The 23,699-nt window shown below is 41.9% G+C and overlaps 2 protein-coding genes across 7 annotated transcripts; one reads left to right on the plus strand and one right to left on the minus strand.

Moving 5' to 3' along the window:
* The first annotated feature begins 1,140 nt into the window (after positions 1–1,140).
* Positions 1,141–13,909, plus strand: LOC108582134 (putative 60S ribosomal protein L37a-like protein). Its single transcript, XM_031653953.1, is given in 2 exon segments — positions 1,141–1,144; positions 13,198–13,909. Coding segments are annotated over 2 exon segments (342 nt in total). The 3' UTR covers positions 13,536–13,909.
* Positions 13,910–18,812: 4,903 nt separating this feature from the next.
* Positions 18,813–23,644, minus strand: C12H11orf1 (chromosome 12 C11orf1 homolog). 6 transcript variants are annotated; one of them, XM_017948960.2, is made up of 5 exons: positions 23,278–23,381; positions 22,308–22,427; positions 20,280–20,510; positions 19,676–19,742; positions 18,813–19,116 (listed from the first exon to the last, which is right to left on the minus strand). In XM_017948960.2, the coding sequence occupies exons 1-5, from the start codon at positions 23,320–23,322 to the stop codon at positions 19,007–19,009; spliced, it is 573 nt and encodes a 190-aa protein (XP_017804449.1). In that variant the 5' UTR covers positions 23,323–23,381; the 3' UTR covers positions 18,813–19,006. The 6 variants fall into 6 exon arrangements, with proteins under 6 accessions (XP_017804449.1, XP_031508832.1, XP_003910735.1 ...); XM_031652972.1 differs by lacking the exon at positions 23,278–23,381 and adding an exon at positions 21,278–21,408 and having other exon boundaries at positions 22,308–22,389; XM_003910686.3 differs by lacking the exon at positions 22,308–22,427 and having other exon boundaries at positions 23,278–23,644.
* Positions 23,645–23,699: the final 55 nt, after the last annotated feature.

The following is a 23,699-nucleotide window of genomic DNA, read 5'->3' on the forward strand; positions in this document are numbered from 1 at the left end:
TTTAAAAAATTTTTTTTTTTTTTTGGGAGGCGAGGTCACCGGCTGTGTCACCCAGGCTGGAGTGCAGTGGCGCTGATCTGCGGCTCACTACCGGCTCTGCCTCCCAGGTTCGCACAGCCATTCTCCTGCCTCAGCCTCGAGGTAGCTGGGACTACAGAGCCCGCCACCCGCGCCCGGCTAGTTTTGTATTTTTAGTAGAGGCGGGGGTTTCCACCATGTTAGCCAGGATGATTACCGATCTCCTGACCTCATGATCCCACCGCCTTTCGGCCTCCCAAAGTGCTGGGATTACAGGCGAGCCACGGCCCGGCCTAAAATTTTGAGATGGGGTTTCACATCATGTTGGCCAGGCTGGTCTTGGACTCCTGACCTCAAATCATTCACCCACCTCGGCCTCCCAAAGTGCTGGGATTATAGGCGTGAGCCACCGTGTCCAGCCTATATATGATATCTTGTAGCTCAGTGATAGCACCCAATATGACAGCAGAACAGTAGCCCTACTCATCATTATAAAATCCCATTTAGGAGTGGGAAGGAAGGCCGGTGGTGGCCTGTCCCAGCACTTTGGGAGGCCGAGGCGGGAGGATGAGATGGGAGATCCAAGACCACCCTGGCTAGCAGTGGTGAAACCCCGTCCTCCTACTAAAAAATACAAAAAACAGCTGGGAGGTGGGGAGCTGTAGTGCAGCTACTCAGGAAGGAGGCTGAGGAGGAGGCCAGGCTTACAGTGACCACTGCACTCCAGGGCTGAGAAGCAGATCTGTCAAAAAAATTAGGAGAAGCGTGTGAGGCGGTAGCGGTGGCAAGCCTGTAATCCTAGCACTTTGGGAGGCCGAGGCGGGCGGGGATCCACGAGTCAGGAGATCGAGACCATCCCTGGCTAACACGATTGAAACCCAGCCTCTACTAAAAAAAATACAAAAACTAGCGGTGAGGTGGTTGAAGCCTGTGAGTCAGCCTGGGGAGGCTGAGGCAGGAGGGAATGGCGTAAACCCGGGGAGCTTTACAGTGAGCTGAGATCCGGCCACTGCCTCCAGCCCTGGGTGACAGAGGCAGACTCCAGATCCTCAAAAAAAAAAAAAAAGAGAGAAAGCGTGATGAAACAACTACAAAGGGCTCCACTATAAGAAGTAAGGGAGTATGAGTGAGGCATAGAAGCAGAGAAATAAAGAAGGAAAAGCAAACTGAGAATCTACTGAAAACCAAAATTCCAAATACATGAAGAAATGCCATAAAGTAAGAAGGGTATTAACAATAAAATCAACTTAATAGAAAATAAGAAAGGACAACTTGGGTTACCATTCTTTTACTTTAAGAAAAGGACAAGTAATTGTTGCAGAGGTATTTTCCATTTCTATATTTTGCAGCTGCCTTTTTGTAAGAAGCACTTTTTCCAAATAAAAAAAAATTAAATAAAAATTTAAAAATAAAAATGAGGGACTGGGTGCAGTGGCTCACACTTGTAATCTCAGCACTTTGGGAGGCTAGCATGGGGCCCGCGGATCACCTGAGGTCAGGAATTCAAGACCAACCCGGCCAACATGGTGACACACCATCTCTACTAAAAATACAAATATTAGCCCAGCGTGGTGGCGCACGTCTGTAGTCCCAGCTACTCAGGAGGCTGAAGCAAAAGAATCACTTGAACCCAGAAGGCAGACACTGCAGCGAGTTAAGATTGCGCCAGGGCACTCCAGCCTGGGCAACAGAGTGAGACTCCGTCTCAAAAAAAAAAAAAAAAAAAAAAAAAAGTTGAGGGGGGTGTAATAATTGTATTTAGAAAGGGCAAGAAATACTACATTCAAAGAAGCAGAATTTTAAAAGTGGATGGACATGAAAAAGAACCATTTAAATGTATTAGAAATTAGTTGATGTTATGAATGCTATAAGGAACAAAGTTACACATTTACAAATTGAAAGAAAGCTGAGGAATTCACTCAGAATACAGCAAATTGGGGGAAAAGATTTTTAAAAATAAGAACAGTTAGGATATATTGAGGAGAAAATGAGAAACCAGTATGTATCCAAATAGGTGCTTCTAAGAATTAATAGAGAAAATGATAAAGCATTACTTGAAGAGATTTTTCAGAATTGAAGATGTGAGTCTTCAGATATTGGGCAGGATAAATAATACTAAATATACACTTAAATATATGATCACGAAAATTCAGAATAATAAGGATGAGAAAAATCTGAAAAGATATGAGGACAAAAAGATGTATTAATTACAAATGAGTTACGATTAGATTGACAGCAGACTTCTCAGCATCAGTAAAAATCAAAAGACAATAGAGTAACGGCTTCAAAGTACTGGTGGGGTAGAAACAGCTGCTAACTCATAGTTATAGGTAAGTTATTACTCAAAGTAAAATATGCCAGGAATGCAAAGATGATTCAATATTGGAAAATCTCTCAATATAAATTTACTGTATTAATAGACTAAAAGAAAATAAAATTTTATGATTATCCCAACTAATGTGTGGTTCAGCTTCTCTATTTACATGGAGGGAAACTTCTGTTAGAAAATCAGAAATAAAAGAAATTTCCTCAAGTTGGTAAATATTATATAACAAAAACTTAGCACAAACATACTTACCAATGAAAATTTAATTCGGCCGGGCGCGGTGGCTCAAGCCTGTAATCCCAGCACTTTGGGAGGCCGAGATGGGCGGATCACGAATTCAGGAGATCGAGACCATCCTGGCTAACACGGTGAAACCCCGTCTCTACTAAAATACAAAAAAAATTAGCCGGGCGAGGTGGCGGGCGCCTGTACTCCCAGCTACTCGGGAGGCTGAGGCAGGAGAATGGCGTGAACCCGGGAGGCAGGGCTTGCAGTGAGCTGAGATCCGGCCACTGCACTCCAGCCTGGGCAACAGGGCCAGACTCCGTCTCAAAAAAAAAAAAAAAAAAAAGAAAATTTAATTCATTCTATTCCTTTGAATATCCTGAGCAAGACAAAGATGCCCATTATCACTCCTAATATTTTACATAGCAATAAAGGTTCTGAACAATGCCATAACAGAAGAAAAACAAAGAAGAGGTGTAAGAATTGGAAGGGCAGAGATGAAACTGTTATTATTTATAAATGATATAATAATCTGCTAAAACAACCCCAAAAGAATCAACGGACAGGCCAGACATGGTGGCTCATGCCTGCAACCCCAGGACTTTGGAATGCTGAGGTGGGAGGATCACTTTAGCCCAGGAGTTTGAGACCAGCCTGGACAACATGGTGAAACTCCATCTCTACAAAAAAAAAAAAAAAATTAGTCAGGCGAGGTGGTGCACACCTGTAGTTCCAGGTACTTGGGATGCTGAGGTGGGAGAATCACCTGAGCCTGGGAGTTCGAGATTCGAGGCTGCAGTGAGCCAAGATCACATCACTGCACTCCAGCCTTGGGAAATGGGAGTGAGACCCTGTCCTCCCTCACCCCCCAAAAAAATCAGAATCAACAAACTATTAGGACTAACAAGAGAGTTCAGCAAACTTGCAGCATATAATCTCGGATTATGAAATACTGTGCTGGTTATCTACTTCTGCATATCAAACTACCTGAAAATTTAGTGGCTTAAACAACAATCATTTTATTAAACCTTACCAGGTGGTATTCAGCTGGTAGATGGTCTCATCTATAGGTTTTAAGGTGACTTAACTCTCATTCCTGATGCCTTGGCATGGATGGTTGGAAAGGTGGGCTCAGCTGGGCCTCTCTCCCTGTCCACATAGTGTCAGGATCTCTCTACAAGATATCTTCAGCAGATAGTCAGATTTCTTATATGGTGGTTCAGGTCTCCAAGAAAGAGTGTTCCAAAAGACAGAAAGTGGGAGCTGCAAGTTTAAGGCTAGGGCTGGAAATTTATACAGCGTTTCTTTTGCCATAATTTTTTGACCAAAGCAGTTGCAAAGCCTTTCTATATTCAAAGGGAAGGGCACAGACCCCCAATCTCTTGGTGGAGGGAGAGTAAAAGAGTTTCCAGCCAACCTTAATCCTCGACAAGAGCATACAGAGAGGGAGAAAGTATATGAAATCTCTAAAATTCACAAGGAATAATAGCATTAATAGCAATACTATACAAGGAATTCATAAGAATCAGCAAGAAAAGGACAGCTACTCCAATTTTTTTAAAAAGGACAAAGAATATGCATAGGACATTTATGCAAGTGGAAATCAAGAAGCCAACATGCATACAAAGGAATGCTGAAAATAACTAGTAGTCAGTGAAATGCAAATCAAAGTAACAATAAGCTATCTCTTTACAACAGTGTTTCTCAATATTGGCATTACCAACACTTTGGGCCCCTTTGTGGGGGCTTGTCTGTGCCTTGTAGGATGTTTGGCAGCATCCCTGGCCTGTACCCACTAGCTGCCAATAGACATCCCCTTTGTGAAAATAAAAAATGTCTCTAGAAATTGCCAATTATCTCCTGGAGGATAAAATTGTCCCAGGTCGAGAACCATTGCTTTGTACCTATCAGCATGGCAAAAAATAGAGAGCTGGTTAATGTTTTGTTTTGTTTTGTCTTTTGTTGAGACGGAGTCTCGCTGTTTCCCCAGGCTGGAGGGCAATGGCGCAATCTTGGCTCACTGCAACCACAGCTTCCCAGGTTCAAGCGATTCTCCTGCCTCAGCCTTCCAAGTAGCTGGGACTTCAGGCGCGTGCCACCACGCCCGGCTAATTTTTGTATTTTTAGTACAGATGGGGTTTCATCGTGTTAGCCAGACTGGTCTCTAGCTCCTGACCTCATGTGATCCACCCACCTTGGCCTCCCGAAGTGTTGGGATTACAGACATGAGGCACCATGTTAATGTTGTGTTAGCAGAGATACGGCAACATAAGAAGCCTCAGGCCTTATTGATGGGTGTGTGAGTGGCACAGTCATTCTTTTTTTTTTTTTTTTTTTTTTTTGAGACGGAGTCTCGCTCTGTCGCCCAGGCTGGAGTGCTGTGGCCGGATCTCAGCTCACTGCAAGCTCCGCCTCCCGGGTTCACGCCATTCTCCTGCCTCAGCCTCCAGAGTAGCTGGGACCACAGGCGCCCGCCACCTCGCCCGGCTAGTTTTTTGTATTTTTTAGTAGAGACGGGGTTTCACCGGGTTAGCCAGGATGGTCTCGATCTCCTGACCTTGTGATCCGCCCGTCTCGGCCTCCCAAAGTGCTGGGATTACAGGCTTGAGCCACCGCGCCCGGCCCACAGTCATTCTTGAGAGCAATAGTCAACTTAAATATAGACATAGCTCAGGACTCACCAGTTCAACATAGGGGTAATTTACACAGGTCCATAAAGGAACATATATGAGGATGTTCTCTGCAGCTTTGTCTGATAATGGGGAGTTAGAGGCAAATTAAAATGTTGTGGCAGAATATCTTATCCAATAATAGCAGATATCTTTTTCTCCATGCACATGAAAGCTTCTATAGGACAGACCAAAAGTTAGGCCACAAAACAAGTTTTAACACATTTTAAAAAACTGAAATCATACAAAGTATCTTTTCTGATCACAATGAAATAAAATTAGAAATCACTAACAGAAGGAAAAAGGGAAAATTCACAAATTAAACAATACACTCTTAAACAACTACTGGATTAAAGAAGAAATCACTGCTGGGCATGGTGGCTCATGTCTGTAATCCCAGCACTTTGGGAGGCCAAGGCGGGTGGATCATGAGGTCAGGAGATCGAGACCATCCTGGCTAATACGGTAAAAATACCAAAAAATTAGCTGGCCATGGTGGCCGGTGCCTGTAGTCCCAGCTACTCGGGAGGCTGAGGCAGGAGAATGGTGTGAACCTGGGAGGCAGAGCTTGCAGTGAGCCGAGATCCCACCACTGCACTCCAGCCTGGGTGACAGAGCGAGACTCTGTCTCAAAAATAAATAAATAAATAAATAAATAAGAAAAGAAAAAGAGGACACAACATAGGGAAACTTATGGAGTGCAGTAATACCTTGAGACTAAAGAGAAATTTATATCTGTAAACACATACAGTAGGTGCCATGGCTCACACTTTGGGAGGCCAAGACAGGTGGATCACATTAGCCCAGGAGTCCTAGACCAGCCTAGGCAAAATGGTAAACAACCCCATCTCCACAAAAAATACAAAAAAATAGCCATGCATGGTGGTGCGTATCTGAAGTCCCAGCTATTCATGAGACGTCTAAGGTAGAAACCAAAAACACTTCTAATTTTTTTTTAATTTTAATTTTTGTGGGTACATAGTAGGTATATATATTTATGGGGTACGTGTGTTGTTTTGATACAGGCATGCAATGCATAATAATCACATAATGAATAATGGGGTATCCATCTCCTCAAGCATTTATCTTTTGTGTTACAAACAATCCAATTATTCTTTTTGTCATTTTAAAATGTACAGCTGGGCCAGCGTGGTGGCTCATGCCTGTAATCCCAGGCTGAGGCGGGCGGATCACTTGAGGTCAGGAGTTTGTGACCAGCCTGGCCAACATGGCGAAACCCCATCTCTACTAAAAATATAAGAATTAGCCAGGCGTGGTGGTGTGCAGCTGTAGTCCCAGCTACTCGGGAGACTGAGGCAGAAGAATCACTTGAACCCAGCAGGCAGAGGCTGCAGTGAGCCGAGATTGCGCCACTGCACTCCAGCTTGGGTGACAGAGTGAGACCCTGTCACACACACACATACACACACACACACACACACACAAAGTACAGTTAAATTATTAATGATTATAGTCACCCTATTGTGCTACCATATAGTTTTATTCATTCTTTCTATGTTTTTGTTTTTGAGTCCATTAACCATCCCCACCTTCCCCCAACCCACACTACCCTTCCCAGCCTCTGGTAACCATCCTTCTATTCTATTGCTATGAGTTCAATTGTTTCAAGTTTAGATTCCACAATAAGTAGGAACATGCGATGTTTGTCTTTCTGTGCCTGGTTTATTTCACTTAACATAATGACTTCCAGAGTTCCATCCATGTTGTTACAAATGACAGTATCTCAATCTCTCTTATGGCTGACTAGTACTCCATTGTGTGTAAGTACCATATTGTCTTTATCCATTCATCTGTTGACAGACATTTAGGTTGCTTCCAAATCTTGGCTATTGTGAACAGAGCTACCACAAACATGTGAGTGCAGATATCTCTTTCATATACTGATTTCCTTTCTTTGGGATATACACCCAGCAATGGGATTGCTGGATCATATGGTGGCTCTATTTTTAGTTTTTTGAGGAACCTCCAAACTGTTATCTAAAGTAGTTGTACTAATTTATATTCCCACCAACAGTGTACAAGGGTTCCCTTTTTTTTTTTTTTTTTTTTTTTGAGACGGAGTCTCGCTCTGTCGCCCAGGCCAGAGTGCAGTGGCCGGATCTCAGCTCACTGCAAGCTCCGCCTCCCGGGTTTACGCCATTCTCCTGCCTCAGCCTCCCAAGTAGCTGGGATTACAGGCGCCCACCACTTTGCCCGGCTAGTTTTTTGTATTTTTTAGTAGAGACGGGGTTTCACCGGGTTAGCCAGGATGGTCTCGATCCCCTGACCTTGTGATCCGCCCGTCTCGGCCTCCCAAAGTGCTGGGATTACAGGCTTGAGCCACCGCGCCCGGCCAAGGGTTCCCTTTTATCCACATTCTTCCAGCATTTGTTACTGCCTGTGTTTTGGACAAAAGCCATTTTAACATTTCATTGCAGTTTTGATCTGCACTTCTCTGATGATCAATGATGTTGAGCACCTTTTCATATGCTTGTTTTCCATGGTGTCTTTTGAGAAATGTGTATTCAGTTTTTGCCCATTTTAAATCAGATTATTAGGTTTTTCTTATAGAGTTGTTTGAGCTCCTTTTATTATTTTTTATTTATTTATTTATTTTTTTTTTTTTGAGACGGAGTCTTGCTCTGTTGCCCAGGCTGGAGTACAGTGGCCGGATCTCAGCTCACTGCAAGCTCCGCCTCCCGGATTCAGGCCATTCTCCTGCCTCAGCCTCCCGAGTAGCTGGGACTACAGGCGCCCGCCGCCTCACCCGGCTAGTTTTTTGTATTTTTTAGTAGAGACGGGGTTTCACCATTTTAGCCAGGATGGTCTCGATCTCCTGACCTCGTGATCCGCCCGTCTCGGCCTCCCAAAGTGCTGGGATTACAGGCTTGAGCCACCGCGCCCGGCCTGAGCTCCTTTTATATTCTGGTTATTAATCTCTTGTCAGATGAGTAGTTTGTAAATATTTTCTCCCATTCTGTGGATTGTGTCTTCACTTTGTTTCCTTTGCTGTGCAAAGCTTTTTTTTTTTTCCTTGAGACGGAGTTTCACTCTTATTACCCAGGTTGATGGAATGCAATGGCACAATCTTGGTCACTGCAACCTCCACTTCCCGGGTTCAAGAGATTCTCCTGCCTCAGCCTCCCGAGTAGCTGGCATTACAGGCATGGGCCACCACGCCCAGCTTATTTTGTATTTTTTTTTTTTAGTAGAGACAGGGTTACTCAATGTTGGTCAGGCTGGTCTCGAACTCCTGACCTCAGGTGATCTGCCTGCCTCAGCCTCCCAAAATGCTGGGATTACAGACGTGGGCCACTGTGCCTGGCTTGTGCAGAAGACTTTTAATTTGTGATCCCATTTGTCCATTTTTGCTTTGGTTGCCTGTGTTTGTAGGGTACAACTCAAGAAACTTTTACCTAGGCCAATGTCTACGAGTTCCCCCAATGTTTTCTTATAGTGGTTTCATAGTTTGAGGTCTTAGCTTTAAGTCTTTAATCTGTTTTCGTTTAATTCTTGTATATGGCAAGAGATAGGAGTCTAGTTTCATTCTTATGCATATGGATATCCTGTTTCCCCAGCAGGATAACAGTCTCTTTAACAAATGAGACTGTTTCTTTATTATTATTTATTTATTAAAGAGACTGTCTTTCCCCCAGTTTATGTTCTTGGCACCTTTGTCAAAAATGAGTTCACTGTAGGCGTGTGGATTTGTTTCTGGCTTCCTTACTCTGTTCCACTGGTCTATGTGTCTGTTTCTATGCCAGTATCATGTTGTTTTGGTTACTATAGCTCTTTAGCATAATTTGAAGTCAGGTAATATGATTCCTCCATACTTCTAATATTAAACATCAAGATAAATGTGAAGTATACATACATTTAAGAAAGATTACTGGCCGGGCATGGTGCTCACGCCTGTAATCCCAGCACTTTGGGAGGCCGAGGCGGGCGGATCACGAGGTCAGGAGTTTGAGACCAGTCTGGCCAACACGGTGAAACCCCGTTTCTACTTAAAATACAAAAATTAGCCAGGCATGGTGGCAGGCACCTGTAATCCCAGCTACTCGGGAGGCTGAGGCAGGAGAATCTCTTGAAACCAGAAGGCGGAGGTTGCAGTGAGCTGAGATTGCATTACCGCACTCCAGGCTGGGCAAGAAAAGCGAAACTCCATCTCAAACAAAAAAAAAAAGAAAGAAAAGAAAGATTATTAAAAATAAGTAAGGTAATTATTTACTCAATTTTTGGTAAATCAGTGAGTGCAGCATTTGTAGCAGTGGTGAGTTAAATGAAGGAATAAATGTTTGCAAAGTGAAAACTGTAAGGAGCATCTCCTACCACCACGCAGTTCAAAGGCAAACAATCACAAATCTGGAGGCCTCGCTGAATGCTTTCTATTATAGCATTGCTTATGTTGTGCATCTGTATGATTATTGTAGACTTTATGAATTTTTATTTTATAAACTTTGTATTCATTCATTCATTCATTCATTCATTCGTTCGTTCATTCATTTTCTGACTGGCTTATTCCAGTTCAGGGTCATAGGTGGCTGGAACCTATCCTGGAAGCTCAGGGCACAAAGAGGGAACTGACCCTGGATGGGATGCCATGTACGCCCCCACTCATTCAGACTGGGACCATTTAGAAATTCCAGTTCACCTAATGTGCACATCTTTGGGATGTAGGAGGAACCTAGAGTACCCAAAGAAAACCCACGCAGACTTGGGGAGAACATGCAAACTCTACACAGACACTGTCCCAGCAGGGAAGTAATTCATTTTTCTCATCAACCTAATAATGATACAATGTTAAATAAAACAACATTATTTGAAGACCTACTGTACAATGAAAATAAAGAAAAATTGCAAATTAAAAAACTAATTTTACATCATAAGGAACTAGAAAAAGAAAAGCAAATCCAAAGCAAAGCTAGAAGAAGAAAGAAAATAATAAAAGAGCAGAGATAAATAAAAGAGAGAACAGAAAAATAAAGGAAGTCAATTAAACCAAAAGTTGTTCCTTTGAAAAGATCAACAAAATTGATAAGCCTTACCTAGATTGACTAAGAAAAAAAGAGAGAAAATGAAATTACTAAAATCAGAAAAATGTGGGGACATTATTGCAGATGCAAACAGAAATAAAAAAGATTATATGAGAATACTATGTACAATTATCTGCTAGCAAATTGGAAACATAGGTCAAACAGATAAATTCCTAGAAACACATAGTTTACCAAAACTGACTCATTAAGAAATAGAAAATCTGAATAGATCTATAATTTAGAGTAAGGGGTTTGAATTAGTAATCAAAATACCCCAACAATGAAAGCCCTGGACCAGATGGCTTCACTGATGAGTTCTACCAAATATTTATATAAGAATTAACATCAGTCCTCCTCAAGCTTTTTCAAAAAAAGCAAAGAGGAGGAATACTTCCTAACTCATTCCAGAACACCAGCATTACCCTGATACCGAAGCCAGACAAAGACATTACAAGAAAAGAAAACTACAGACCAATATACCACATAAATCTTCAACAAAATACTGGCAAACCAAATTCAGCAGGATATTAAAAGGATTATATATATTCTTGAAATGCAAGTTTGAGTCAACATATTAAAATCAATTGATACAATACACCACATTGACAAAATAGAGGGGAAAAAAATCCCACAGGATCATCTCAGTTAATGCAGAAAAAGCATTTGACAGAATTCAAAACCCTTATGAGATAAAAACACTCAACAAACTAGGAGTAGAAGGAAACTACCTCAACATAATAAAGACCACATATGAAAAACCCACAGCAAACACCAAACTCAATGATAAAAATTCAAAATTTCGGACAGGTGTGGAGGCTCACACCTGTAATCTCAGCACTTTGGGAGGCCGAGGCTGGAGGATCACTTGAGCCCAGGAGTTCAAGACCAGCCTTGGCAGTATGGCGAAACCTCGTCACTACAAAAACTACAAAAATTAGCTGAGCCTGGTGGCATGCACCTGTAGTCCCAGCTACTCGGTAGGCTGAGGTGAGAGTATTGCTTGAGTCTGGGAAGCAGAGGTTGCGGTGAGCCAAGATTGTGCCACTACACTCTAGCACTTGACCCTGTCTCAACAAATAAAAATCAAACAAACAAACAAACAAACAAAAAAACTGAAACTCCCCCCAAAACTAAAAGTTTCAGTCTATTGCCGGTTCTTGGAAAAAAAATAAACGGTTTTCCTTTAAGATCAGGATCAAGACAAGGATACCCACTTTTGCCACTTCTACTCAGTGTATTATTAGAAGTTCTATTCAGAGCAATTAAGTAAGAAATAAAAGTATCCACATTGGAAAGGAAGAAGTAAAATTATCTGTTTGTAGATGACATGATCTTACATGCAGAAAACCCTGAAGATTACACACACACACACACCAGTAGAGCTAATATACAAATTCAGCAAAGTGGCAGGACACAAAACCAACAAACAAAAATCAGTTTCATTTCTATACACTAACAATTAATAACCTGAAATAAAGATTAAGACAACAATACTATTTACAATAACATCAAAAAGACTAAAATACTTAGGAATAAACCAATAAGGTAAAAGACTTATACACTGAAAACTGTAACGTATTGCTGAAAGAAATTAAGAAGACATAAATAAATGGAAAGACATCTGTGTTCATGAATTGGAAGACTTAATATTGTTAAGATATCAATATTAGCCATACTGATTACAGAGTCAATGCAATCCCTATCAAAATTCCAATGACTTTGCAGAAAAAAAAAAATCTGTCCTAAAATTCATATGGAATCTCAAGGGACCCTGAAAGCTGAAAAAATCTTGAAAAAGAACAAAGTGGGAAGACTTAGACTTTCTGATTTCAAAACTTATTACAAAACTACAGTAATCAAAATGGTGTAATATTGGCAAAAAGGCAGAATGTAGATCAATGTAATAGAATACAGAGTCCAGAAATAAACCTTAGTGCATATGGGCTTGTGATTTCCAACAAGGGCGACAAGATCATTCAATGGGGAAAGGACAGTCTCTCCAACAAATGGTGCTGGGAAAACTGAATATTCACTTGCAAAAGAATGAAGTTGGACCCATACCTTATACATACCTTATACTATAGATAAAAAATAATTCCAAAACTATCGAAGACCTACTTTATTTATTTATTTTTAATTAATTTTTTTTTGAGACAGAGTTTTGCTCTTGTTGCCCAGGCTGGAGTGCATGGCGTGATCTCAGCTCACTGCAACCTCTACCTCCTGGGTTCAAGCAATTCTCCTGTCTCAGCCTCCCAAGTAGCTGGGATTACAGGCATGCACCACCATGCCCGGCTAGTTTTGAATTTTTAGTAGAGACAGGTTTCACCATGTTGGCCAGGCTGGTCTTGAAATGCTGACCTCAGGTGATCCACCTGCCTTGACCTCCCAAAGTGCTGGGATTACAGGCATGAGTCACTGCGCCCAGCCAAAGACCTATTTTGTAAGAACTAAAACTATAAAACTCTTAGAATAAAATAGGGGGAAAGCTTTGTAACACTGTATTTGGCAATGGTTTCTTGGATATAACATCAGAAGCATAGGCACCACCAACAAAAAATAGATAAATTGGACTTATCAACATTAAAAACTTTTGTGCATCAAGGGACAGTATCTAGAGAGTGAAACAACATCTTCCTCTCTGGGCTCAGACGTAGTTTGCGGTGACATGGCCAAACGCACCAAGGAAGTTGGAATGAGGCTGGGCGTGGTGGCTCACACCTGGAATCCCAGCACTTTGGGAGGCCGAGGTGGCTGGATCACTTGAGGTCAGGAGTTCGAGCCTGACCAACATGGTGAAACCCCATCTCTAATCAAAATACAAAAATTAGCCAGGCATGGTGGCACACACCTGTAGTCCCAGCTCCTGGAGAGTCTGAGGCAGGAGAATAGCTTGAGCCTGGGAGGCGGAGCTTGCAGTGAGTCAAGATTGCACCACTGCACTCCAACCTGGGCGACAGAGTGAGACTCCATCTCAGGAAAAAAGAAAAAAAAAAAAAGAAAGTCGGAATAGTTGGTAAATACAGGACCCACTGTGGGGCTTCCCTCTGGAAAATGGTGAAGGAAATTGAAATCGGCCTGCACGCCAAGTACACTTGCTCTTTCTATGGCAAAACCAAGATGAAGAGATGAGCTGTGAAAATCAGGCACTGTGGTTCCTGCATGAAGACAGTAGCTGGCAGTGCGGGGACTTACAATACCACTTCGGCTGTCATGGTAAAGTCTGCCATCAGAAAACTGAAGGAATTGAAAGACCAGTAGACGCTCCTCTACTCTTTGAGACATCACTAGCCTATAATAAATGGGTTAATTTACGTTAAAAAAAAGAGAGAGAGAGAGAGTGAAACAACAATCTACACAATCAAAGAAAATATTTGCAAACCTTATATCTGATTAGAAATTAGTATCTGGAACATGTAAGGATGTATAAAGAACTCCTACAACTCAACAACAAATAAACAAACAACCCAATTCACAAGTGGGCAAGGAACTTAAATAAACATTTCTCCAAAGAAGATACATGAATAGCCAAAAAGCACACAGAAAGATGTTCAAGGCCAAGCCTGCAATCCCAGCACTTCGGGAGGCCTAGGTGGTTGGATCACCTGAGGTCAGGAGTTTAAGACCAGCCTAGCTAACATGGTGAAACCCCGTCTCTACTAAAAATACAAAAATTAACCGGGCACAGTGGTGCGCATCTGTAGTCCCAGCTACTTGGGAAGCTGAGGCAGGAGAATTGCTTGAACCCAGGAGGCAGAGGTTGCAGTGAGCCAACATGGTGCCACTGCACTCCAGCCTGGGCGACAGAGGGCAACAGAGCGAGATTCCATCTCAAAAAAAAAAAAAAAGGAATAAGAGATGTTTAATCATTAGCCATTAGGGAAAATATAAATCAAAACCACCATGGAATACCACTTTATATCCACTAACATGGCTATTATAAGATGCAAACAAAAACAAAATAAGCGTTGATGAGAATATGGAGAAATTGAAACCCTTGTGTATTACTGGTAGGAATATAAAATGGTACAGCCATTATGGAAAAGTTTGGCATTTTCAAATTGTTAAACTAGAATTATCGGCCAGGCGTGGTGGCTCACACTTGTAATCCCAGCACCATGGGAGGCCGAGGTGGGCAGATCACTTGAAGTCACGAGTTCGAGATCAGCTGGCCAATATGGTGAAACTTTGTCTCTACTAAAAGTACAAAAATTGGTGCAGTGTGGTGGTGTGTGCCTGTAGTCCCAGCTACCTGGGTGACTAAGGCAGGAGAATCGCTTGAACCCATGAAACAGAGGTTGCAGTGAGCCAAGATCACGCCACTGCACTCCAGCCTGGGTGACAGAGCAAGACTCCGTCTCAAATAAAAACGATCAACAACAACAACAACAACAAAACAAAACGAAAACATATAGAATTATGGTATGATCCAGCATTCCACTTCTGAATGTATACCTCAAAGAATTGAAAGCAGGGACACAAACAGAAACTTGTATATCAATGTTCATAACAGCATAATTCACAATAACTAAAAGATGAAAACAACCCAAGTATCCATCAACAGATAATGGAGAAGCAAACTGTGGAATATACAGGCATGGAATATTATTCAATCTTTTTTTTTTTTTTTTTTGAGACGGAGTCTCCTCTCTCACTAGGCTGCAGTGCAGTGGTGTAATCTTGGCTCAGTGCAACCTCCTCCTCCCAGGTTCAAGTGATTCTCCTGCCTCAGCCTCCTGAGTACCTGGGATTACAGGTGGGCGCCACCACGCCCAGCTAATTTTTGTATTTTTTTTAGAAACGGGGTTTCATCATGTTGGCCAGGATGGTCTCAATCTCTTGACCTCGCAATCCGCCTGCCTTGGCCTCCCAAAGTGTTAGGATTACAGGTGTGAGGCAATGTGCCCAGCCTATTCAATCTTAAAGAAGAGGAGGCTGAGGTGGGAGGATCGCTTGAACCCAGGAGTTTGACACCAGCCTGGGAAACAAAATGAGACCCTGTCCCTACTCCCTACACAAATTTGTTTTGAAAAATTAGCTGAGCATGGTGGAACGCACCTGTAGTCCAGATACTTGGGAGGCTGAGAGTGGAGGATCCCTGGAGCCCATAAGTTTGAGGTTGCAGTGAGCTATGATCACACCACTGCACTCCAACCTGGGTGACAGAGACTGTCTCAAAACAAAAAAGAAGATACATGGTATAACATAAATGAGCCTTGAAAATACTATAAGCCAGACACAAAAGGACAAATATTACACAATTCTACTTAAATGAGGTACCTAGAATAGGTAAATTCATAAGAGACAGAAAGTAGAATACAGGTTACCAAGAGCTGAGGGAGTGGGGGTCAGGGAATGAGCTGTTATTGTTTTATAGGTACAGAGTTTTAGTTCGGGATGATGAGAAAGTTCTGGAAATTGATAGTGGTGATGGTTGCACAACATTGTGAACATGGCACAACAGTGTGAAAATACTTAATGCCACTAAATTATACACTTAAAAATAGCTACAATGGGCCACACATGGTGGCTCATGCCTGTAATCTCAGCACTTTGGGAGGCTGAGGCAGGTGGACTGTTTGAGGTCAGGAGTCTGAGTCCAACCTGGGCAATATGGTGAAACCCTGTCTCTATGAACAACAACAAAAAGCTAAAATGGTAAATTATACATTATGTTTATACACACACACACACACACACACACACATATATTTTTGAGACGGAGTCTCACTCTGTCGCCTAGGCTCGAGTGCAGTGGGTGTGATCTCGGCTCACTGCAACCTCTGCCTCCTGGGTTCAAGAGATTCTCCTGCCTCAGTCTCCGGAGTAGCTGGGATTACAGGCGCCCGCCACCACGCCCAGCTAAATTTTGTATCTTTAGTAGAGATAAACTTTCGCCACATTGGCCAGGCTGCTCTCAAACCCATGACTTCAAGTGATCCTCCAGCCTCGGCCTCCCAAAGTGCTGGGATTACAGGCGTGAGCCACTGCGCCTGGCCCTGTTATGTATATTTTTCCTCAATTTTTAAATTTGCTAGATACCTAGGAAATAGAGTAAGACATATAATATGTAAACTTAAAATACGTGCCTATACCGGGGCCTATTATGGGGAGGGGGGCGGGGGGAGAGATGGCATTGGGAGTTATACCTGACGTAAATGACGAGTTGATGGGTGCTGATGAGTTGATGGGTGCAGCACACCAACATGGCACAAGTATATATATGTAACAAACCTGCACGTTGTGCACATGTACCCTAGAACTTAAAGTATAATAAAAAAAAAAGTGCCTATAAAACAATATTTATATTGTAAGAACATACAAATAAATTATTAGAATTAATGAGAACTCAAATTCTAAAACTGACCTAACGATGCAATACAGTTTCAATCAGTATCCTAACAGTGTCATTTTATAGCAAGCTGATTCTAAATTTTATATGGAAATGCAAAAGTTCAAACATAATAACTAATATTCTTGAAAACAAGAAGAAAGCATTTGATCTATTAGGTATTAAGATATAAAATAATAATAATGTAATAAAATCATAATTAAGATGGTGCTATCAAGGCATCATAACTAAGATAATACAAGGAATGACAATTAAACTAATAGAATATAGTAGCCCAGAAACAGACCTACATGTACATAGTTTATTTACAATAAAAATGGCATTGAATAGCAGTGAAGAAATTATGGTCTTTTCAATAACTAATGGTGGGACAACTTGATAACCATTTAGAAGAAAAAGAAACTTCCTCACTACTGAATAACAACATAAATTCCAGATCTATCATCTGGAAACTAGAGTAACAAAGGTTTGAGAGGTAATATATGGGAGATGAAAAATATCTCCTTGTTTAAGAGGACAACATATGGGCAATATCTCTCAATAATGCCCATATATTATAGTGTCTTCTTACACAGTACATAAAAAAAATAGGAAATACTGATCGGTTTAACCATATTAAAATTAAGACTGTTGTTTTCCTAAGTTTACCAAACCTAAGCTATTCACAACCCTTTTTCAGTCTCTACTAGTTCCCTACTTTGAAAGATCCATTTTAAACCAGTTGGACGCTTATCTCAAATCCTTATAAATACTTACTCTAACATCCCCTCTTTGATTCATTACCAAGACTCTGTGTCAAGTTGATGGTCTCCTTTGCTACGCTACGATAGGTTTAATGAGCTTTGTTTAGTCAACAGGATTCCTTAGTGACCTTTGTTGTGGGAGAGTGGACAACTGACAGTCCTTATCTTTTTGAGAAATATACTGAAATCTTAAAAAAAAAGTTGGTAGAGATGGGGTCTTGCTATGTTGCCCAGGCTGGTTTTGAACTACCAGCCTCAAGCTATCCTCCTGCCTTAACTTCCCAAAGTGCTGGGATTAGAAGGTATGAGTCACTGTGCCCAGTCAGTATATCGAGATTTTTTTTTTTCTTTTTTTTGAGATGGAGTTTCACTCTTGTCACACAGGCTGGAGTGTAATGGCACCATTTTAGCTCACTGCAACCTCTGCCCCCTGGGTTCAAGTGATTCTCCTGCCTCAGCCTCCCAAGTAGCTGGGATTACAGGTGCCCACCACCAAGGCTGGCTAATTTTTGTATTTTTAGAAAACAGAGTTTCATCACGTTGGCCAGGCTGGTCTTGAACTCCTGACCTCAGGTGATCCACCCACCTCAGCCTCCCAAAGTGCTGGGGTTACAGGTGTGAGCCACCGCACCCAGCCCACCAAGATTTTTATAGATTAAATTCTAAGATCTGCTCCAAAATTAATTCAATAAGATAAAGTAGAAGTAGATAAGATTAGTCATAAATAGTTGATACTGGGTAATGATACATGGGAGTTCATTAGACTAGTCTGTCTACTTTGGTTTTATGTTTTAAATTCTCTACAATAATTTTTTAAAGTTGTATTTGTTTTTGTAGTCCTCAAGAGCGGATGTTCACTAAGGTCACAGCAAAGTTGCACTATATGACTCTGATTACCTGGCTTTACCCAGAAAGCGTCTAGCCAAACCTAGCCTAAGTTATGCTGAATTCTGCAGTCTTGCTACAACGACAGAAGGAAGGGAAGGCCAGAGTGGTTGTAGACTTTAGATAAATAATTCTTTATTTTATTTATTAACATTATTTTTTGAGATAGAGTCTCGCTCTGTCGCCCAGGCTAGAGTGCAGTGGCATGATGTCAGCTCACTGCAACCTCCACCTCCCAGGTTCAAGCGATTCCCCTGCCTCAGCCTCCTGAGTAGCTGGGATTACAGGCGTGAGCCACCACGCTCAGCTAATTTTTGTGTTTTTGGTAGGGGCAGTGTTTCACCATGTTGGTCAGGCTGGTCTCGAACTCCTAAACTCAAGTGATCCACTCGCCTCAGCCTCCCAAAGTGCTGGGATTACAGGCATGAGCCACTGTACTCAGCCCAAAATAATTCTTTTTAAGACCCTTCTACAACACCCCAAATGTAGAACTGAGTTGCTATACTAAATTTTATGTTTAAATCTTGGTTAAAACAACAACAAAAAAGGGATAAAGAATATTTTCTGTGTTTTTTGCTTTATTTATTCAGAGAGTGAAACTGTGCTACAGTGAGCTAAATTTTTAGCTGTGCTTAGAATGTGCTCCCTTCTTTTTACTGTGGAAAAGTGAAGTATCTTATCATTTCTTAGAAACCTGGATGCTGAAATTAGTCAATATTAAGATATTATACACATCCTGAGTGATGCCTGATTTAAGATTTTGAATAGCTATTCATGTAAGTTGACTTTTCTGTGCATTTGTATCGGGGAGGATCCAGTTCAGGTTGATGTCCTGGGAACCAGTGAGGCTCTCGCTTAAATCCTGAGGGAACCAAAAAAGGGAAGGGAAGACAAATCAAAACAGTCAACAATAAGGAGTTTTAGAAACTGATCTTGCTCCTATTTCTAGGGAATAGACAGTAAGTTCTGTTAAAATTGAAGAAAAAAACCTGTTTACTCATTCATTTAGTTATTACCTTTTTTTTTTTTTTGAGACGGTGTTTCACTCTGTCACCCAGGCAGGAGTGCAGTGGCTTGATTTCTGCTCACTGAAATCTCTACCTCTCAGGTTCAAGTGATTCTCCTGCCTCAGCCTCATGAGTAGCTGGGACTACAGGCATGAGCCACCACACCCAGCTAATTTTTGTATTTTTTAAGTAGAGATGGGGTATCGCCATGCTGGCCAGGCTGGTCTCGAACTCCTGACCTCAAGTGATCTGCCTGCCTCAGCCTCACAACGTGCTGGGGGTTACGCGTGTGAGCCACTGCACCCAGCCTCACTTATTCACCTATTCAGTTTACTTTTATTTGAGTTCCTTCTATGTGCCAGTCACTGAGTTGGGTTCTGAAAATGTAAGAATTAGAAAAAACAGTACACGTACTATGCGTTGAAAGTGGCATTTTGTTGTTGTAGCTTGTATCATATGTTGTTTCAAAGTAGTGTCCAAACTGCAAAGAAAAATTAACAGACTAAGAATCTGGAAGTCTACAGTTAACATCAGGAAATAAAGATCAATATGACATGAATTCTCATGGATTGTCATATTTTAGATGGACTGAGGTCTATGGTGTTAGTCTATATCCGTCTAACTTTCATATCTTTTGTATGTTTGCTTGTTTAGGAGAGATTTAAGCGCAAGACTCAGATAAATGACAAGTCTAGATAGGCAAGGACCAGGGGAAAAGCTAGCCTAAGTCAGAAGACGTTATAAATTTCCATAGATGAAGAGATACAGTCCAAACAGAAGTAAGAGAAAAAGAGGACTGCCCTTCCTTTTGAAACCTTACAGATAATAAAATATTCAACTTGACAGTAAAGTGGCATAGGTGGTTCAGCTGCGGACTGTTCCTCTGCCCCAAACACTTCACTGAAAACTGAGAGATCACTGCACCGGAAGTTATTACATACCTGCATTTCAAATGGCCATTGCATTTCTTTTGCCAACAAAAGGAAACAAACAAACAAAAAACAGAAAGTTAGAGTACCTGGGAAGGCAAGGGTTTGGGCTGCACGATATTCCTCAGGTCATATCTTTCCTGGTTCCAGTTGCCCATCAGGGTATGGTTCGAATAGGCATTCTCATTAGTGGTGCATCTCCATCCATACTGGAAAAACTTGGACATATTATTCCAATCTGTCCACACTTCACCATGGCCATCTGCATTAATGATGCTGCCACAATGTGGGTTTGTGAGGAAACAGGCGAGGTTCTGTCTCTGGGAAAAGACAAGAATAGAAAAGCTTATTGCATAAACCAGAGAAGAGAAAAAGCATCCTTTCCCGCCCTTGTTTTACATAGCCAGGTAAAACATAAGCACGCCGTACTAATGATCCAAGCTTTGTTATGGTTCTGTTTCTTCCTCTCTAAGTCCTGGAACCCTTTGATCTATTCTTTCAATCAGCAACAGCGGTTGACTACATGGATTAAATCCACACCCCCGCACCCCAGGCCCCGCGAAAAGACAGGAAAAACTTCAGTATTCCCAATACAATATGGAGAATTAGCTAAATTTTTAGGTAATTTTGAGATGTAGGCATTTGGGGACTAAGGGCACTGCTACAGTCAAAGAGAACAGAAAGAAGTGAGAGTTGAGTAACTAGATAACACAATAAATGAGTAATAAATGATCATTTCCTTCCTGCTAGCTCAAGTGATGCCTTCACTGAAGTTAGCGCCTCTTTCCTTTTATCTCACATAAAACTTTATCTTCTTATCTTTCCCTGTATTTATAACTTTGTACCATACATTAGAGTTCTTTAAGTCTGTATTATATCTCCTATACTGAGCTGTATGCCCCTTAAGGACAGGATCTGTTTTATTCATTATTGTACCCTGTCCTTCTGCCTATTCTCCCAATCAATCTGGTTTGCATATACCAGAAGATCAATGTCTGATTTCATTTTTTTTGTAAGGTAAAAGCTCAATCTTTCTTTTTTCCCCAAAATGTGAGTCTGACCCCCTGGCTTAGGAACAAGGTGATACCTTTCCTGAAGATGAGTAACTTGATGCTGAGTAGGTTGAGCCGTTTGAAGATTTCTTATGAGAGTGACAGAAATTTTTACTTGGCTGTTCCATGTTCTTTAAAGATGCAGACAAACCTGACGTTCCCAGTTCTCCAAGCAAAGAAAGATTCACCCAGATTACCATGGGCAAGTGGCCATGATTTGGAAATCACCACCCACTTGCCTTTCCACAGGCAGAAACAAAGCCAATAACGCATCATTGAAGGATGACATCCCAGGTAACTACCCTCATACCATCTGCCTTTGTGAACACAGGTGCATGCACTGATGTTACCAAACAACATGATGACCAGAGTAGCTGGTCCCATGAAGTCCAACGGGCCTGGTATTCATACTGGAGATCTAGGTGTAACTCTCTCTAGGGCTGGAATGACAGACATCCCATCCACTCAGTTGTTCAAGCCAGAAGCCTGGGGCTTATCTTTGACTCTGACTTGTCTTTAATATTCATCCAGTCACTAGGTCTTGTTGATTTTTGAATCAGACCACTACCCTTCATTCCCAATGCCAAATTTCAATTCAAATCACTGTCAGCTTTGTCTCCATTATTGCAGCTGCCTCTTGTCTTATCCTGCCATCAGCCTTGTTGCTCTCCAAACCTTTCGCCACCGGATAGCAGAATTTTTCAAAATGAAAGTATAATTGTATCATCTTCTCATTTAAAATCTTTCAGTGGTTTTCAACTATTTTCAGAGTAAGGTTCAGCCTGTTAAAATGGCTTACAACAGAACAGAGAACCAAATACAGCATGTTCTTGTTACCAGAAGGGGTCCCGATCCAGACCCCAAGAGACACAAGAAAGAACTTAAGGTGAGTCTATAAAGCATAAGGAAGTTTATTAAGAAAGTAAAGGAATAAAGAATGGCTACTCCATATGCAGAGCAGCCCTGAGGGCAGCCGGTTGCCCATTTTTAAGATTGTTGATTATACGCTAAACAAGGAGTGGATTAATTCATACCTCCCCTTTTTAGACCATATAGGGTAACTACCTGACGTTTCCATGGCATTTTTAAACTGGCATGGCACTGGTGGGAGTGCAGCAGTGAGGATGAACAGAGGTCAATCTCATCGCCATCTTGGTTTTGGTGGATTGTAGCTGGCTTCTTTACCTGTTTTATCAGCAAGGTGTTTATGACCTGTATCTTGTGCTGAGTATCTCATCCTGTGACTAAGAATGCCTTAACTTACTGGGAACGCAGCCCAGGTCTTAGCCTTATTTACCTAGCCCCTATTCAAGATGGAGTTGCTTTGTTATAAATACCTCTGACAATCTCACTTATAAGTGGGACCTAAACATGGAAACAACAGATGCTGCAGATTACTAACTAGAGTGGGGAGGGGGGTGGTGTGGGTTGAAAAACTATTAGGTGCCATATACCCATATAACAAACCTGCAACCTACCTACCTGGGTGCAATATATCCACGTAACAAACTTGTATATGTACCCCCATATATAAAGAAAAGTTGATTTTTTTTAAAAGGCTTACAACGCTCCCTGTGACCTGGCCCCTGCCTAACTCTTCAGTCTCATCTGTTACTCTCCCTCCAAATGTGTTTCAGCCCAATTCAACTACCTGTTTCTCCATCAAGCTTTTGCATATATTGCTCTTTCTGCCTCTTCACGCCTCTTAACCCAGTTAGGATGTACTTTTACCCTCTTAGCTTTCAACTCGGGTTCACTTCATCCAAGGACTCTGACCCACTTCGCCCAAAAACTTGGTAACGTTCTCCTTCTGTGTGCTCCCATTGCACACTGAATCACTCCACGCATAGCACACACCCTGCCATATCAGAGTTGCCTCTTTTGCTCTGTGCATTCCCCACCAGACTGCAGGCTCATTGAAATCATAGGCCACATCTTGTTCATCCATATATCGTAATCACTCTCACAGTGGCCTGGCACGCAATAGACCTCAATAATCTTTCTTGAATGAATAGAAGATAGGAGATTTAAGCACCTGGAGGAGAAATTTTGAGCAGCAGAGACACTGGGAGGCAGCCATTTCGGACGAGGTGAAAAAAGTTTCAAAACCTTCTGCGTCAAGAGCATGCGATACACAGTCCAATCTCTCCTTGGCCTCAGCCCCGCCCCGTTTCTTTCACTCAGAACTCGCCTCACCCCTGTGACTGCTTGTGACCTCATGCAGGTGTGATGAAGTCGCTCAAGCCCATGCTTGGGCTAAAGGCACTATGATCTTCCCGAGGGGCTGAAAGGGCGAGGGGACAGGAAAGTGGGCGTCTTGCTTTTGCATTCATAGTTATTATCCTCCCAACGAGTCGGTGCACCCGTTCGTCTAAACAACAGGGCGCCAAGGGTGCCTCATCAACTAGCGACGAGTGAAGAGGGGGCGGGCAGAGATCTGCGAAGGAAGTGACGTAA

This window comes from Papio anubis, chromosome 12 (genome assembly GCF_008728515.1).
Source record: "Papio anubis isolate 15944 chromosome 12, Panubis1.0, whole genome shotgun sequence".
In the NCBI taxonomy this organism is placed as follows: Eukaryota; Metazoa; Chordata; class Mammalia; order Primates; family Cercopithecidae; genus Papio; species Papio anubis.